The sequence below is a fragment of the Pipistrellus kuhlii genome, unplaced genomic scaffold (genome assembly GCF_014108245.1).
Source record: "Pipistrellus kuhlii isolate mPipKuh1 unplaced genomic scaffold, mPipKuh1.p scaffold_m20_p_9, whole genome shotgun sequence".
In the NCBI taxonomy this organism is placed as follows: domain Eukaryota; kingdom Metazoa; phylum Chordata; class Mammalia; order Chiroptera; family Vespertilionidae; genus Pipistrellus; species Pipistrellus kuhlii.
This window is the reverse complement of record NW_023425595.1, coordinates 58994256-59011317: the sequence shown is the minus strand read 5'-3', so window position 1 is coordinate 59011317 and position 17062 is coordinate 58994256. Positions and strand designations below refer to the sequence as shown.

General features: G+C 38.2%; 1 protein-coding gene across 1 annotated transcript in view; it reads right to left on the bottom strand.

Moving 5' to 3' along the window:
* Positions 1-5459: 5459 nt before the first annotated feature.
* CUL5 (cullin 5) overlaps positions 5460-17062 on the bottom strand; it is an 88429-nt gene continuing 76826 nt past the window's right edge. The window contains 2 exon segments of the mRNA XM_036426375.2: positions 5460-8963; positions 14944-15067. Coding sequence (XP_036282268.2) covers positions 8769-8963; positions 14944-15067 — 319 coding nt within the window. The 3' untranslated portion in view covers positions 5460-8768.

Here is a 17062-nt window from a genome sequence, read left to right as displayed (position 1 = left end):
AGGAAAGGAGAGGGATAGAGAGTTAGAAACATTGATGAGAGAGAGTCATCAATCAGCTGCCTTCTGCACACCACCCACTGGGGATGTGCTCACAACCAAGGTAGATGCCCTTGACCAGAATCGAACCTGGGACCCTTCAGTCCGCAGGTCGACGCTCTATCCACTGAGCCAAACCGGTTTTGGCAAGTTGTTTTTTGTTTTTTTTTAATATTTAAATTGATTTTGGAGGAAAATAGAGGCATAGAGGAATAGAAACATTAATGATGAGAGAGAATCATTGATCGGCTGCCTACTTGCGAATGAGCCCATAACCCGGGCATGTGCTTGACTGTGAGTCAAACTGTGACCTTGTTCATGGGTTGATGCTCAACCACTGAGCCTCATCAGTAGGGCTCAGAAGTGTTTTTTTTTTAATATATATTTTATTGATTTTTCACAGAGGAAGAGAGAGGGATACAGAGTTAGAAACATCGATGATCAGCTGCCTCTTGCACACTCCCTACTGGGGATGTGCCCGAAACCAAGGTACATACCCTTGACCAGAATCGAACTCAGGACCTTTCAGTCCGCAGGCCAATGCTCTATCCACTGAACCAAAATGGTCCCAGCAGAAGTTCTTAATGAGTGTAAGATAGCAGTCCTACTATCCAGAGAATGATATTTCTCCACCTTTAGAAGATGTAGCTCTGTCAACAGTGCTTCCCATGCCTATGATTTCAATTTTATAAAGAGTGAGCCCCTAATCGAGCAAGGAACTGCGCTAGGAAGTGTAAGAACTTTTTAAATGATGGAAATCCTCTCCCTGCTTGTATGCTTTAGATTTGGAGTGATCCCTCAGCCATAGGCTAAAGGGAATGATCCATTTCACATCTGGTGTCTCAGGCCTCAGACACTGGGGTATAGGCTCAATACAGAGAAAAACTGGGTCCAGAAATGCCACAGACTTAAAGCAAATACAATCTTTCCATTCTGTACATTTAGTTTACTTCAAAACATAGGCCAAGCCCTAGCTGGTTTAGCTCAGTGGATAGAGCATTGGCCTGCGCACTGAAAGGTCCCAGGTTCGATTCCAGTCAAGAGCATATGCCTGGGTTTCGGGCTTGATCCCCAGTAGGGGATGTGCAGGAGGCAGCTAATCAATGATTCTCTCTCATCATTGATGTTTCTCTCTCTCCCTTTCCCTCTTCCTTCCTCTTTGAAATCATTTTTTTTTTTAAATAGGCCAAGAAACAACCCAGCAGCTAGTCCTTCCCTACCTCAAATGGTATAAGTATACTATTAAATGTTCCTTTTCACTCAGTGAACACAGTACAAGTAAATAAGGGTCAGGTTCCAGAGATAATGCAGAAGTGGAGGTATGTGGTATAAGGAGGGGAGCAATAGAAATTACATCAAAATTCCTAACCTGGCAGGCTGAGTTAGCTACTAAAAGGAGCAATTTTGAGAAAGATGAATAGATGTTCAAGGAATTGCAGGAGCCAGGCCACTCTTGGTTAGAGCCTCGTCCCGATAGGCTAGGTTGCTGGTTGTATACAAACATACAAGAGTCAATCAATGAATGAACAAATAAGTGGAACACAAAGCAACGTCCCTCTCCTACTATCTCTCCACAAAAAGAAAATAAAAAGAAATTGCTGGATACACACAGTGCTCTTAGGAGGGAAAGCTAGGCGGGAGACACTCTGGAGTATCAACATGCAAACAACGGGTGAACCAGAGTAGATGAGGTCTCCCAGGAAGAGCATGGAGCTCAGCCACAGTAGAGGACTGAGATGAGGTCCCCGGGTGTGCAGGCAGAAAAGGGGCCAGACATTGTGACTGAGAAAGCTGAGAGAGAGAAGCGTGAGCCCAGGAGAGAATGGTATCTTTGAAGCTAATGGAACAAATTCAGTAAGTAGGAGTGTTCATGGTAGAAATGCTGCAGAGATCAAGAGGAAGACTGAAAATGAACTTCGGACTAAGCAATAGGGAGGTCACTGGTGACCTTGGCAAGAGGACTCGTGGGAACGTAAGTCAAGGAGTACCAGGCAGAATACAATCAGATTTGGACTACTCTTTGAAAAGAGTTAGCAAAGAAAGGAGGAAGGAGGAAAATAAGGTCACACAAAACACGATCAGGGGAGAGGAAGGAGTTTTCTTTGAAAAGGACGGTGGGTAGCTGAATATGTTTGTAAGCCAGTGGTTAGCGAATGCTAGCGTGCACCTGGAGGGTTTGTTAAAATTCAGAGAGCTGGGCCCCACCTCAAGAGTCTGGAACCAATAGGTCTGGGTGGGGCTCAAGAACGTGCATTTCCAAGTTCACAAGTGATGATCACGCTGCAGGTCTGCAGGCCAAGGAGGTTAAGGAGGAAATAACCAAAAGAAGGATGTTTTACAGATATAGGAAATGTATTGTAGATATTGTAGAGCAAAATACAGGAGGCAGAAGGGACTCAGTGAAGGGATGAAATAGTTGGCCTTGAGTAAGAAGTGAGGCATCTCTTTCCTCTAAGACAGGAAGCAGACACACACTGTTAGAGGTAAATTAGAGGTGGAGAGAAGGCAAGTTAGGAAAGTTCATGTCAAAGGTCTGTTTTATTGCAAAAAAAACAAAACACATTTTTATTGATTTCAGAGAGGAAGGGAGAGGGAGATAGAAACTTCAATGAGAATCATTGATCAGCTGCCTCTTGCACACCCCCTACTGGTGATGGAGCCCCACAATCCCATATGTGTCCTTGACTGGAATCAAACCCTGGACCCTTCAGTCCGAAGGCCGACTTGTTTCTCAAAGCACAGTATGCTGCTAAGAATGGAGGGGATAATGTAAAGAAGGGAACCATTACACATTCAGTCTCAGGTAAAGAAACTTGTAGAAGTGTACCCAAGCCCCACTCCTTCTTATAGGCAAGATAACTACAGTCTCTTAACGAGGAGCATTCATTTTCACACCCAGCTCATTCCTCAAAGTTGGCGCTTTCCTCAAACTTCACCTTTCTGGTTCCCATTGCTAACACTGAACCGTCAATCACTGTGGAGGAAACATCTTTTTAAACACACACACACACACACACACACAATTTATTTGAGAGAGGGAGTGGGAAGGAGAGAAACATCAGTGATGAGAATCTTGATTGGCTGCCTCCTGCATGCCCCACTCTGGGGATTGCCCACAATTTGGGCATGTGCCTTGACTGGGAATTGAACTGTGACCTCCTGGTTCATAGATCTATGCTCAACCACTGAGCCATGTCAGCCAGTGGAGGAAACATCTTAAGTAGTATCAGTCTGCCTAAGTAGCCACAATACAATAATGGACACACTGCACTTATCATTAAAAGGAAAACACCCAGGGAAGTCTCCTGTCATTTTTTTTTTTTTTTAGATAAAAAGCCAAAATTAAAGTTTGGATAAGAATTTGTGACATTACCATCCAGAACTTAAATATCATTGCTGACATGTACACATATGTTTGACATTGAAATTGGGACTCAAAGGAACGGGTGGCCCAGAAACTCACTACAGACTGATTCATATGCCTTTCAGCATAACCATTATTGCTTGTCTCATTTTTTATTCTTATATTTCCAGTATGACATGATCTCACTCATCTAGGGAAAATGGTGAACAACATAGATTGAAGAACAAGAACAGACCCCAAGATAAGGAGCCATGGGTCAGACTGTTGGACCTCAGAGGGAGGGTGGGGATAAAAGGGAGAGGTCAACCAAAGGACTTATATGCATACATATGAGCCTAACCAGTGGTCAAGGACAATAGGGGGTGGGGGCATGAGTGAAGGTGGGGTGGGGGATTGGAATGGGGGGTTGAGGACAAATATGTGATACCTTAATCAATAAATTAAAAAAAAAATTGTGACATTAGGTCACTACCAACCCACAGAGCAAACGGCTACTCTTTCCTCACTCTAGAATCTCTCTCTAAACGGTTTTTAATGTTGGGTGTTGGAACACTTAAGGTTTATACACAGAATTGTTTGTATCTTTTATATGCATGTCTTTTTTTTAAAAAAAAATATATATATATATATTACTGGTTTTTACAGAGAGGAAGGGAGAGGGACAGAGTTAGAAACATCCATGAGAGAGAAACATCGATCAGCTGCCTCCTGCACACTGGGGATGTGCACGCAATCAAGGTACATGCCCCTGACCAGAATGGAAGCTGGGACCCTTCAGCCCATAGGCCAATGCTCTATCCCCTGAGCCAAACTGGTTAGGGCTGCATGACTTTTCTTGAATCAGATGCTCATAAACATCTGCAATATCACTACAGTCTAAGACTCCTGCTCCATTGGTCAAAACACTTTAGTGACAAAGTCCACATTTTATAGCCTAGAATGAGCAACTATAAAAGTTTTCCCACCTAAAGCTTAAAACATTGAACTCTACTCTGTTCCCAAGCACACATGCTTTCCTTCATTCGATCGGCATTATGTGCCCACTATGTGCCAGGTTTCTTTATGCATTGAGTGTTATCAGGATTGCATTCAACTTCTGATATTTTGGGGACTCTGAGAAAAATATACAATACAAAATCCCTAGGGCTTGTGCAAGTAAAGAGCCTCAAAGCTTAATGGTAAATCTAGGTTCTGATGAATCTTACACTCACACCATACTTTTCCGTCTTCAAGTCAACCCTCCTACCCCACCACAATCCCATTAAAGTCTACGGTTTAGTTTAGGATCATTATGAAGTGCTCTGAATTATCTGTCTCCCTTAAAGTCATATGTGAAGTTATTAGGGGAATGGGTAGGGTCTTTGCTTTGGATGGCAATTAGGTAATGAGGGTGGAGTCCCCATGGGTGGGATTAGTGCCCTTATAAAGCCCTCTTTCTGCCATGGTGAGGATGTGAGGATACATCAAGAAGTCAGCAGTCTGTGATCTGTAAGAGGCTGTTCACCAGGATCAAACATTATGGTTTCCTGACCTTGGACTTCCAGCCTGCAGAATTGTGGGAAATAAATTTGTTGCTTACAAGCCACCCAGTTTTTATACATTGTTACAGCAGCCAATGACAAAGATATGGTCCATTTTCATAACCTTATTACTAAATTACAGCTTCAAAACTTAAATTTACAAATTTTCACATATATATTATCTTTTATTTTAAAATTTGATCTGATATGAAATTTAAATGTTATGACAAGGCCTATTAAACTGGTGAATGAATGCATTTATCGCTGTCAGGTTTAGAATTTTTTACTTCTTCCAGGCATGAGGGCCATATGCTAGCACCAACGGAAAAGCTTCATTCCTGATAACTTTCATTGTGAACTAGAATTTGAAATCTAAAAAGAAAAATAAGTGGGTTACTCTTCATATTTCTGATTCCTAAGGCTGGCTGAGATTTACTATTTCTCCATGAAATACATAAATATACCTATTATAAATTTTTTAATTAAGCTCAGAAACTATTTTACAGTAGAACATCAACATTTTCTGGGTAGGTGAAAGCTTTTATATTACATTTTTATTTTGCAAGAAAATAAATTATACAACTTAAAAAATAAAATCCAAAAAATTAAGCAGTTCATCAAAATATTTCAGCCTACTGCATACAGAAACTGCTACTATTTAAAATTGTACAGCGTTATCACCTCAGTAATGTAGTGGCACACATTCAAAATCGTACATACCATATATGGATAGATTACAACTTAGGAACTCAAATTTGTCCAACCCTCCAGGCGACACATATAGTGTAGATGACAGGAAAGCTTTCATATAATGTTCACTTCACACACACGACCTTAAAGAGTTTGTAAGATAGCATTCCAGTCATTTACATGAAAATTGGAAAACCAGCTTGAGTTGACGATAGCAAATCTTTCCAGAAAACTAGCAAATCTTTCACCAAATTGAATTTTTAAAATTTGCCCTTTGAGCAGGGCTAATGAAATCCTACTGCAAATAATGCATAATACTTTTAAACTGCAGCCATATTTTGCATTAAATTTAATAGGAAGTAAAAATAAAAAGCTAACATTTCATTTTTGGAAATTTCAACACTTATGCACAAAGTAAGAGGTTTAAATAGGTTGACAGAAGGCAGAGACCCCCTCTAATAAATGTAAAAATTGGAAGACTTCAGATGTTTTTCAAGATCTTCATTAAATCATTGAAACAATAATGGTTTAATATTTACCTCATTGTAAGTATTAAAATTGTTCTGTATTTTTCTTTTTAGGTTTTTTTCACGTCTACTTACTCTGGCAATGGGATGGTAACAAATGTTAACATTTCAGAATGGCTCATCTCTAAGTTAGAAGATGAATGTTTGAAGCTTAAATTAACCTGTGAAGAGTCGTATTGCCATACTAGTCATGGGAAGAAAAAAAAAAAAAGGTATATATTTTTCCCCCTTAACTATGTCAGGTTTCATTCCTGCTCAGACAGCACTAATTTTAAGTGCACATTATAGAAAAGGGACCTGATAAAGATACAACTGTGATTAAGTATTTGGCAAATTGCTGGTAAATGGTTCTTTTTCTTCAGATTCTTTTTATTTAAATTAGCAAATCTATTGTCGAAACATATTTAAAGAAAATTCAGTAATGGCATAGGCACCTTGTCAACTGAATGGTTTTCATAAACACCAAAAAGTAGTTGAACTTTTGTGTACATAACAACAACAAAAAATGTTGAAAGCTGTGACTACAGTATTTACTGCTGTTCTATTCCCCAAAATACAGTTAGGACATAATTAGCTATTAAAAATTTATAAAATTTAATAGAAAAGTTTGCTATGAGTTTACCCACTTTTGCATTAAATTTGCCTTTATTAAATCAAAACATCATGGCTCTCACTCTTAAATCACCAAAATGATTAGAAATAACAAACAAGTTCTGAGAACAATTATAATTTAAAACAATAAATCTTCAACTTTGAAAAATGGCCTGTATTATTTCCTTCCTTTGGCATTCTTATATTGGATAAGCAAATATGCCAAGAGCAAACTATTTGCTAAACACAAGGACCACAATTATTACAATTCTTAAAAGAATTTGCCCATTGTTAGCAGTCATTTAATTAGAGAAAACGATGAGCACTAAATTAACTCTTCACAATAGACTTGGTCTAATAATTGACATATGCTATCTTAGAACTCATGTAAAAGATTTAAAATTAGAAACAAAATTCCAATTTCCTATGAGTTTCAGAGCAGGCATTGGACTATAATCAGCAAAACCTTAAATGTTTTTAAATCAGCTTTCCTTCATCAGGCAGCTCGCAAAGCCTCTGGGGTTAGGGCAGACTCTGTGAATCGCCCCTGAAGTCACTCTGCCAGAATGCTCCAGCACACCACAGCCGACTGGCTTCAAAATCACGTTAACCATTTTACTCAATATCAAACAAAAAGCAAATTAATTTTCAAGAAAATCTGAAACGTGTATCATTAGGAATAAAAATCCACGTTGAGCCATACTTTCCCAGTGGTGAGTTTTTCTTTTTAAGTTGCTCATGTCCTTAAGTACGGAATCTTCACTCCTCTGGATATTCAGTTACCAGCAACTAGTCAGCTGCTACTTTGGATTGACTAAGAGGAACAAGGTAAGAGTTGCCTTCTGAACATTTAAAAAATGTTTATTTTTCAAATATATAAATATATATGTACACATATTTGGCAAGTTCACTGTTCATATTAAGATTGCAACACTTTTACTTATTTATGGTTTTCAGGTCTTTCCTATGTTGTGGTTTCTCTCTTCCTTGTAGGTAACTGGTACTTATTACTTGTTTAAAGCAGAATGCCTTCCTATCAGGAAACCTGAGGCTACAAATCCCTAATCAAGAGACTAAAATACCAAAATATTTCCATGCTGCAGAGTAAGGGATCAGTTATATAACTGCATTATCTGATAGCAGGAAATTTCTGCCTTGTTTTTAATGAATTTGGATATGGCATAACCAATATTAGGTATATATAGTATATATATTAAGTGTATTAGTAAACACACTTAACTTTGCTATTTTGACTCTGTAATCAAAATGACCTCCCTACCTTCAAACATGTTTCAAACAATTGAAGAAGCAATTAATATAAGCTTCACTTTTCCAAAACAAGCTGTCCAGCCATATAAAATAAAAAATACTCATCATCATTAAAAAACAAACAACTAAAACGGCAGTCTCTTGATTAAAGAAAGCCAACATTTGTAAGTTGGAAAAATTTAATACGATTTTTAGGTCACCATAAAAATCCAGTTATTATACTGAAGCAGTGTTTGAACAAATAATTTGATACGTATTAAATACTTATCTCCTCTCCCAATGTTGTGTAGACCAGCTCACTCTTTTGATCAAAAGAAACCAAGAGTGCTATTTCTAGTTTTAATTGCATTTTAAAAACAACACATGACACATTTATCAGTGCACAAATATCTGAAGATCCTTCCTTGTGCAAGTACATTTTTGTGAGAGAGGAAAAAGGAGAAAAAACAGTAAGAATCCCACCCTCACCCCTCCCAACTGTATTTCTTCCGTGGGTATAAGTCAAATTTCCTTTTAGAAGTTCATAAAGGGCTCTTCATGAATGCAAGTGTCTCCCACAAAAGAGCATGCTGTTAAAGAGTGTGTGACATGAAGGGAATGCCATCATGCTAACTAATGTGGTTGGCAAAATATAGTTGTTTTGTTAGGTAAGGCAGAGATTTTAATATTTATGTAATCAGAGTCCAAATAAACCTTCAGCACAAACTGTTGCAACTTTCTGCCCAAGCACTCCAAAATCTGAGTTCTTAATATTGTCCATGATGTTCAAAATTATGCCATATAAATGAAAGTGTTGATATCGGATTCATCTCTTCTGATGTATTTGTGCTCTATTAGCCATTCTATTTGCTCTTTTATCATTTTCTTTTGTGGCAAGAACATGTTTTTCAAGATTTCTACTAATTCAGTCTGCAGCTGAGCATTACTAATTTTCTTTCTCATCTTCATTATTTGTATGATAGCCTCCTAAAACAAAAAATAAAAATGAAAGAGAAGAATTAGATTATTTTAAGTAAAGGAAAACAAAAAATGACTTACGTATATTATCCTCTATCCAACATCTACCCAAATGATAAATAATCACTAAGACAGCGATTTTCAACCAATGTGCCATGATATGCTGCAAGAATTTTAAAACATGCAATACCTGACTATTTACCAGGGGCACCGAACTCTTTAACTTAGACTGTCAAATTAACAACAGCCATGTGGTATGTATGTATTAAATAAGTCACATAATAGAGTTGCATTCTATTTGTCACATCGCATAATAAGGTTGTGACTAGAAATCCTTATGTACAAGTATAGGCACTTTTTTTTTAAAGTCATTTTGGAACAAAAGGGGTAGGTAATTATTATTATTACTATTTTTTTTGTAAATCAGTCAAAATTATACCTATTTTTTTTTGTCAGATCGGTATAAAATAAACTTTTTGGTGTGTTGCAGATATTTACTAGTTTGTGTGTATCGTGAGATAAAAAAGGTTGAAAATCACTACACTAGAAGATTATGTATCCTTTTCTTTTTAAAAAAAAATATATTTTATTGATTTTGTACAGAGAGGAAGGGAGGATAGAGAGTTAGAAACATTGATGAGAGAGAAACATCGATCAGCTGCCTCCTAAACACCTACCACTGGGCATTTGCCCACAACCAAGGTACATGCCCTTGACTGGAATCGAACCTGGGCCCCTTTAGTCCACAGGCCAACTCCCGATCCACTGAGCCAAACCAGCCAGGGCCAGCATCCTTTTCTTAACAAATATAAATATATTTTGTATGCTCACTGTAAAAGATAATTCAATTATAGACATTTTGAAAAACAGGGAAAAGCAAAATTATCTATAATCTCTCGGCCAAAAAAAACCCAGACTTAATGTTTTGGCCAATTCCTTTCATTCCTTTTTCTACACTATGTACATTCTAAAAATTTATATTACCTGTGAGCACAATATGTATATAATCAGTATTGTGTTAAAAATCAATTAATACCCCGACTGGTGTGGCTCAGTGGTTGAATGTCGACCCATGAACCAGGAGGTCAAGTCCTGGTTAGGGTACATGCCTGGGTTGTGAGCTTGATCCCAGCTGTGGGGTGTGAGGAGGCAGCTAACCAATAATTCTTTCTCATCACTAGAAATGATTTTATCTCTCCCTCTCCCTTCCTCTCTGAAATCAATAAAAATATATTTTTAAAAGTCAATTAAGATACAACAAAACCCTTACACACACTTCTCCACTTGCATTCAGTTATTTCTTTATGTAGGAAGAGAGGCTAGTTGGTGTCTGTTTTAAGACATTAATAATTATTATGACTTACACATTTATCAGATTAATAAATCATAATTGTTATAAATATTATCTTCAATTTGTACCGATTCAACTAAATCTTTTTCAATTTCTTCAAGAGTAAGCATTTTTATCTATGCCAATTTATTCAATATTTTCCTTGATGGTTTAATTCCTACACTGTTATTTAGGGATCAAGTGAATTCTTCCCATTCTCAATATATCCAGAGGCCAGGCTCCTGACCTCGGGCGTCTATGTCAAGGATCCACACAGAAAGAAGAAAGAGGGAAAAGTCTGTCCCTTAAGCATTTGAGGATTACAGAAACCAGGGAGGAAGAGGAGAACAACTGCAAATGTCCCAATTTCTCCCTTCTAGATTTGATAGTGGTAAGATGGTGGTTGTGATAAAGAAGTTAAGATGAAAACTGAAATCAATAAAAATATATTTAAAAAATATTTAAAAAAATTATTTTGAGAGAGAGAAAGGGAGCAGGACAGAGAAACATGGATGTGAGAGCAAACATCGAATGGCTGCCTCCAGCACACCCCCTCCTGGGGACTGAGCCTAAAACCCGGGCATGTGCCCTGACCAGGAATCGAATGAGCAACCTTTAAGTGCATGGGACAACACCCAACCGACTGAGCCACACTGGCCAGTGGCTGGTCCCCATTTAACATGCTGGTGGTCCCTAGAAGAGTGATATGATCTGATGGGAATAATCTGCACTCCTGAACCTTCTCCATTCCCTCGTGACGCAGAGCTTAGCGGTAATGAACCTGCCTCAGGGCAGGAGAGGGATCCTGCAGCAGCGGATGACATGACCATGTGCCCTGTAGGCTGCGGGCCACGCTGAAGATGTGGCACAGTCTTAGAGAGCTCAAGAGCTCAGAAAGAGCAGAGGATGCAGTGAGAGCAGGGACGTGGCTATGTGGTCCTTACCAACTGCAAAAAGAGTAAATCACAGTTCCTCTGCTACAGACGACGGTAGATGGCACATTCCTACCTAAAGCACTCCACAGCTGCCATGAGCAAGAACCCAGGACACTCTCACAATCTACAAATATGACAGCCCCTTCACTGTCACTATAAAGTCAAATTAATTCCTTTCAACCTCAATACATCCAGATGCCATCTATGAAAATAGCAAATAATGCAAATGGGTGGAATTGGACCAGGGAGAAATGAGAAAGTTTCAGCATGACCTAAAGGAATAGCTGAGGTTACCAGACTGGGTACAACTCTGGATCAGTTTAAGACAAAACAAACAAACAAACAAACAAAAAACCCTCCATTTAAAAAAAATTTTCTTTATTGATTAAGGTGTTACATATGTATCCTTATTCCCTCATTACCCCCCAAACCTCCATTTTCTCTGCACATCTAATAGTATGATTATATTTGCCATCCATTATACATCTCAACTCTAATCCATCTGAAATTTATCTATCCTGGTGTCACCATAAACTAGAAATGTATCATAATTTTTCTAAAAAAAGTAAAATTCCCCAAAACTTTTTCTTGAATAATCTATTCCCTTTTCATTGGCCATGGAAATTATTTCCTTTATTGTAAAGTTTGTCTGTACTTATAAAGGATATTTATTTCTGAATTATTTTCTTCAATTAATCTGCTTGTCACATTTTTGTAGATATTTTTTGTTAACCCTCACCTGCGGATATATTTTTCCATTGATTTAAAAAAATATTTTTACTGATTTCAGAGAAGAGAGAGGGAGAGAGAAACATCAATGATGAAAGAGAGTCATTGATCGGCTGCTTCCTGCATGCTCCCTGCATGCTCCCTGCAATCCGGGCATGTGCCCTGGACCAGAATCAAACCCAGGATCCTTTAGTTTGTAGGCCAACGCTCTATCTACTGGGCAAAACCAGCTAGGGCTCCATTGATTTTTAGAGAGAGTGGAAGGGAGGGGGAGACAGAGAAAAATCAAGATTGGTTGCTTCCTGCATATACTTCAGTGGGATCAAGCCTGCAATCGAGGTACATGCTCTTGACCAAAATCAAACCTAGGATCCGTCAGTCCAAGTGCAGATGCTCTAACTGCTGAACAAAACTGGCTAGGACATTTTATAGATATTTTAATAAGTTTTAATATTTGGCAAGGTAAGCTCGACCATCATCACTCTACTATTTTTTTAAGGTTTCAAATATATTATTCTGATAAAACTGAGAATCCTATATAATAAAAAAAGTTAATATACAAATCGACCAAATAGCAGAACGACCAGAAGCTATGACATGCACTGACCAACAGGGGGCAGATGCTCAATGCAGGAGCTGCCCCCTGGTGGTCAGTGAGCTCCCACTGCTCAGGGGGAGCACTGCTCAGCAGAAGCCGGGCTCATGGCTGGTGAGTGCAGCAGCAGTGGCAGGAGCCCCTCCTGAGGGCTCCCAGACATCTCCCGAGGGCTAATAGATTGCAAGAGGGCACAAGCTGGGCTGAGGGACAACCCCCTTCCCCAATAGTGCATGAATTTTGTGCACTGGGCCTCTAGTCAATATATAAAATTCCAAAACTATTCTTAGTTGAATTTTTGTATGATATTTGGTAAACTTGATACTAATATGAGAAAAACTGACTCATTAAGTTATTCAGCCTTATCATTAAGGAATATGGTATTTTATGTTGAGCAAAGGCAGCCAGAGACAAAAAGTACATATACCGTCTGATTCAACTTTTATGAAGAACTAAAACAAGCAAAACTAAGCAATGGTGATAGGAATTAAGTGGGAGAAATTACTAAAGTGATAGAAATGATTCGGGTTTTCTTTTTTTTTTGTAGTTTTTAAAAATATTGATTTAAGAGAGAGGAAGGGAAAGGGAGACAAAGACAGAAACATAAGGGAATGAGAAACATTCATCCGCTGCCTCCCACACACCCATTGGGATTGAGCCTGAAACCTGGGCATGTGCCCCAACTGGGAATCGAAATGACACCTCTTGGTTTATGGAATGATGCTCATCCAACTGAGCCACACCAGCTGGGCAAAACGTTCTGTATTTTAATTGAGATGATGGATATACAGGTATATACACTGAGTGGCCATATTATTATGATCTCTGAACACTTAATAATCTGGCCACTCAGTGTATAGCCTATACAATAAAAGGCTAATATGCAAATTGTCCCCTCGACCAAGAGTTCGACCAGCAGGTAGGCTGGCCAACCCACCCATGTCCCCTCTCCCTGGTCAGGCTGGTCGGACACCACCCATGCACAAATTCATGCACCGGGCCTCTAATACACACACACACACACACACACACACACACACACACACACAGAGTGGCCAAATTATTATGTGTTCAGAGATCAAAATAATCTGGCCACTCAGTGTACATTTATGAAAACTCACTGAAAAGTATACTTTGAAGGTATAGTATTCTGTTATAGGTAAATTACACTTCACTAAAAATTTTTAGTAACAAAAAGAGCATGATCTCTTTATTCACATTATCTTTCCAATCTCAGTAAAGGTTCACTCTCTTCATATAAGATACTAAACATTACTTTTTAAAGAAATGCCTATGGATTTTATGATTTCTTCTTTACTTTATCTCATGTTTTAAAATGTTTACTGATAAATAGAAATGCAATTTTTATTTATTCATCTTTATTCCTTTATTATATTATGTGATCTCTAAGTAACAAAAATTTAAACTTTGTCAAACCTCATAGGGGAGGTAGGGGTGGGAAAGGGTAAGGGGGAGAGATCAACCAAAGGACTTGTATTCATGCGTATAAGCCTAACCAATGGACCCAGACCCCAGGGGGGAGAGGGCATGAGTGGGGGGGAGAGGGCATGAGTTGGGGGAGAGAGGGAGGGGAGCAATGGGGGGATAAGGAAACATGTGTAATACCTTAATCAATAAAAAAAATTTTAACCTTTTCTCATTGCATTGGCCAGTTGTTTCAAATAATACTAAGTAAAAATTATATAAGTGGCATATTGATTTTAATATTTTAGATCTATTTCTAAAGTTATAATGGTATATTAGCTTTATTATTTTCAGAAGGTATCATAATCCTAGCTTTAAAATGTTTTAAAAAATGTTCTGTAATTTCATATTACAATGGAATTAGAAGTCAAATAAAAATGTAAATATATCAATCCCAGAATTGTAATTTTTTGCTGAGATACATTTATCAGGTGTGGTCAAATGAAGACAAGAACCTAAAACCAAGATTTGACACAATCTACAGTCTACAATAGAGACATCTCTTTTTCTTCTTTTCTTTTTGTTAATTCTTACCCGAGGATATTTTCCCATTGCTTTTAGATAGAGTGAAGGAGAGGGGAAAAGAGGGAGAGAGGAAAAAAGAGAGAGAAAGACAGAGAGAGGTACACACTGAGGAATCAAACCCGCAATCTGGGCACATGCCCTTGAATAGAATCCAAGACCCTTTGGTGCCCAGGCCAATGCTCTAACTACTGAGAAACACTGGCCAGGGCAGATAGACGATGTCTCAGTATGATTTTTAAATTCCAGTAAAATGGAAATTAGGTCTTCCTTACAAAAAGGTTAAAACACCTACATGCTTTTAAATTTAAAAAAATGCTTGAAGAAGTAAACAATAACATCAAAAGGCCAAAGTTTAAAAAATTTTAGACATTCTATCTTAATATTACAAACCTGGGTTCTTAGTATTCGTAGTTGAACTATTCCTTCATTCTCTTCTTCTCTCATTCTTTCTGTAGTGAGCTGCAAGCGTCCAATCAAGTTGATTTTACCTCTTTTTTGAACTTTTGCATTTTTTCTATAAAGAAACATTGAATCAAATTATTTTACAGTGAGAGGCCTTGTAAGCATCATATAGCAGCAAGGTCTGAGAAAAAAAGAGTTGGAAATATTTTAAAAATTAATATCCAGAATTGTTTAAAGGACAAGTAACAAATAACCAACATATATAGCTTTATCTAAAATAAACCCTATGATTTCACTCAAACACAATAAAAACTCTGTTAACACTCCCTATAATAACAAAGTTAATATAATTTACATTGCCATGAATGTGATTAGATATTTGAAGATATATATGTTGTAATTCAGTATTATCATATATATAAAAATATATTAGAGGCCTGTTGAACGAAGATTTGTACAATAGGCCTTCCTTCCCCTGGCTGCTGGCACCCATTTTCTTCCGGCACCCGGGACCCAGGCCTTTACTCCAGCCGCAGTGGAGAAACCTGGCTGCAGTGAGGCCTGGCTTCCCAGCTCTGGCCTTAGCAGAGAAGCCAAGCCCCTTCAGTCTTTAGTCCACACCTGTGTATGCAAATTACACATCTTTGTTGGGTTAATTTGTATACCCACTCCTGATTGGCTGGTGGGCATTTGTATCTTTCTCTTTTATTAATGTAGATATATTTTTTTATTTCAGAGAGAAAAGGAGAGAGAGAGAGAGAGACAGACAGACAGACAGACTGAGAGAGAAAGAGAGAGAGAGAGAGAGAGAGAGAGAGAGAGAGAGAGAGAGAGAGAGAGAGAGAGAGAGAGAGAGAGAGAGAGAGATATCAACGATGAGAAAGAATCATTGACAGCTGCCTCCTGCATGCCCCTATTGGGGATCGAGCCTGCAATCCAGGCATGTACTCTGACCAGGAATTGAACCATGACCTCCTGGTACATAGGTCCATGCTCAACCACTGAGCCATGCCAGCCAGGCCACATTATCTTCTATTAATAACTACAACTTTTGAAAAAATCTTATTTATTGACTGATTTCAGGAGAGGAAGAGAGAGAGGGGGAAGGGGATAGGTAGAGAAGTAGGAAATAGAAACAAAAAGAGAAAGAGGGAGGGAGAGGCGGGAGAAAGAGAGAGAGAGGGGGGGGAACGTGTGCAAGAGAGATTTGTTGTTTCACTTATTTATGCATGCATTTATTGGTTGATTCTTGTATGTGTCCAGACAGGATCGAACCTGCAATGTTGACATACTGGGATGATGCTCTAACCAACTGATCTACCTGGCTAGAGTCTAAGTGAATCTTAAGAAAAAAAACAAATGCTTTGTGTGCATAAAGCTGCTTTAAAATACAAAAGGATGATTTACTTTAAAAATAGAAAAGCAATACAGTGTAATGTCAGACACAAAAATGTATGCACATATGTATCCATGAAAAATAGGTGAAGGGATAAAAGGGAGACATCAACCAAAGGACTTATGTGCATACATATGAGCCTAACCAGTGGTCAAGGACAAGAGGGAGGTGAGGGCATGAGTGGGGAGGGGTGGGGGATTGGGATGGGGGTTGAGGACAAATATGTGATACCTTAATCAATAAGGAAATTTTAAAAAAGAAAACTATGTAAAGAAATAAACGTCTCAATGGACAGAGACAATAGGGGAGTGAGAACATGTGCTGGGGGGTGGGAGCAGCCGGGGAGAGAACAGTGGGAGGAAAAGGAGACATTCTTTAAACAACAAAGAATCTCAATTAAAAAAAAGAAGAAATAAACATCTCTAGTACATTCATGTTTAATAAACAGTTCACTGGCATATTCTAGAGCAGCAGTTTTTTCACCTAGTGTGCCACAAGCATTTTTAAAGCATACAATACTGTACCTGACTATTTAGTCAGGGGCACTGACCTCTTTTCCTGTAGACTGCCAGATAAAAAATGACAACACAACAATAGCCATCTGATATGAATAAATCAAAATTATATGTTTTATGTGTCAGATTGGCAAAAATATATTTTTGTGTGTGCTGCAAAATTTTAGTAATTAGTTTTAAAAAAGGTTGAAAATCA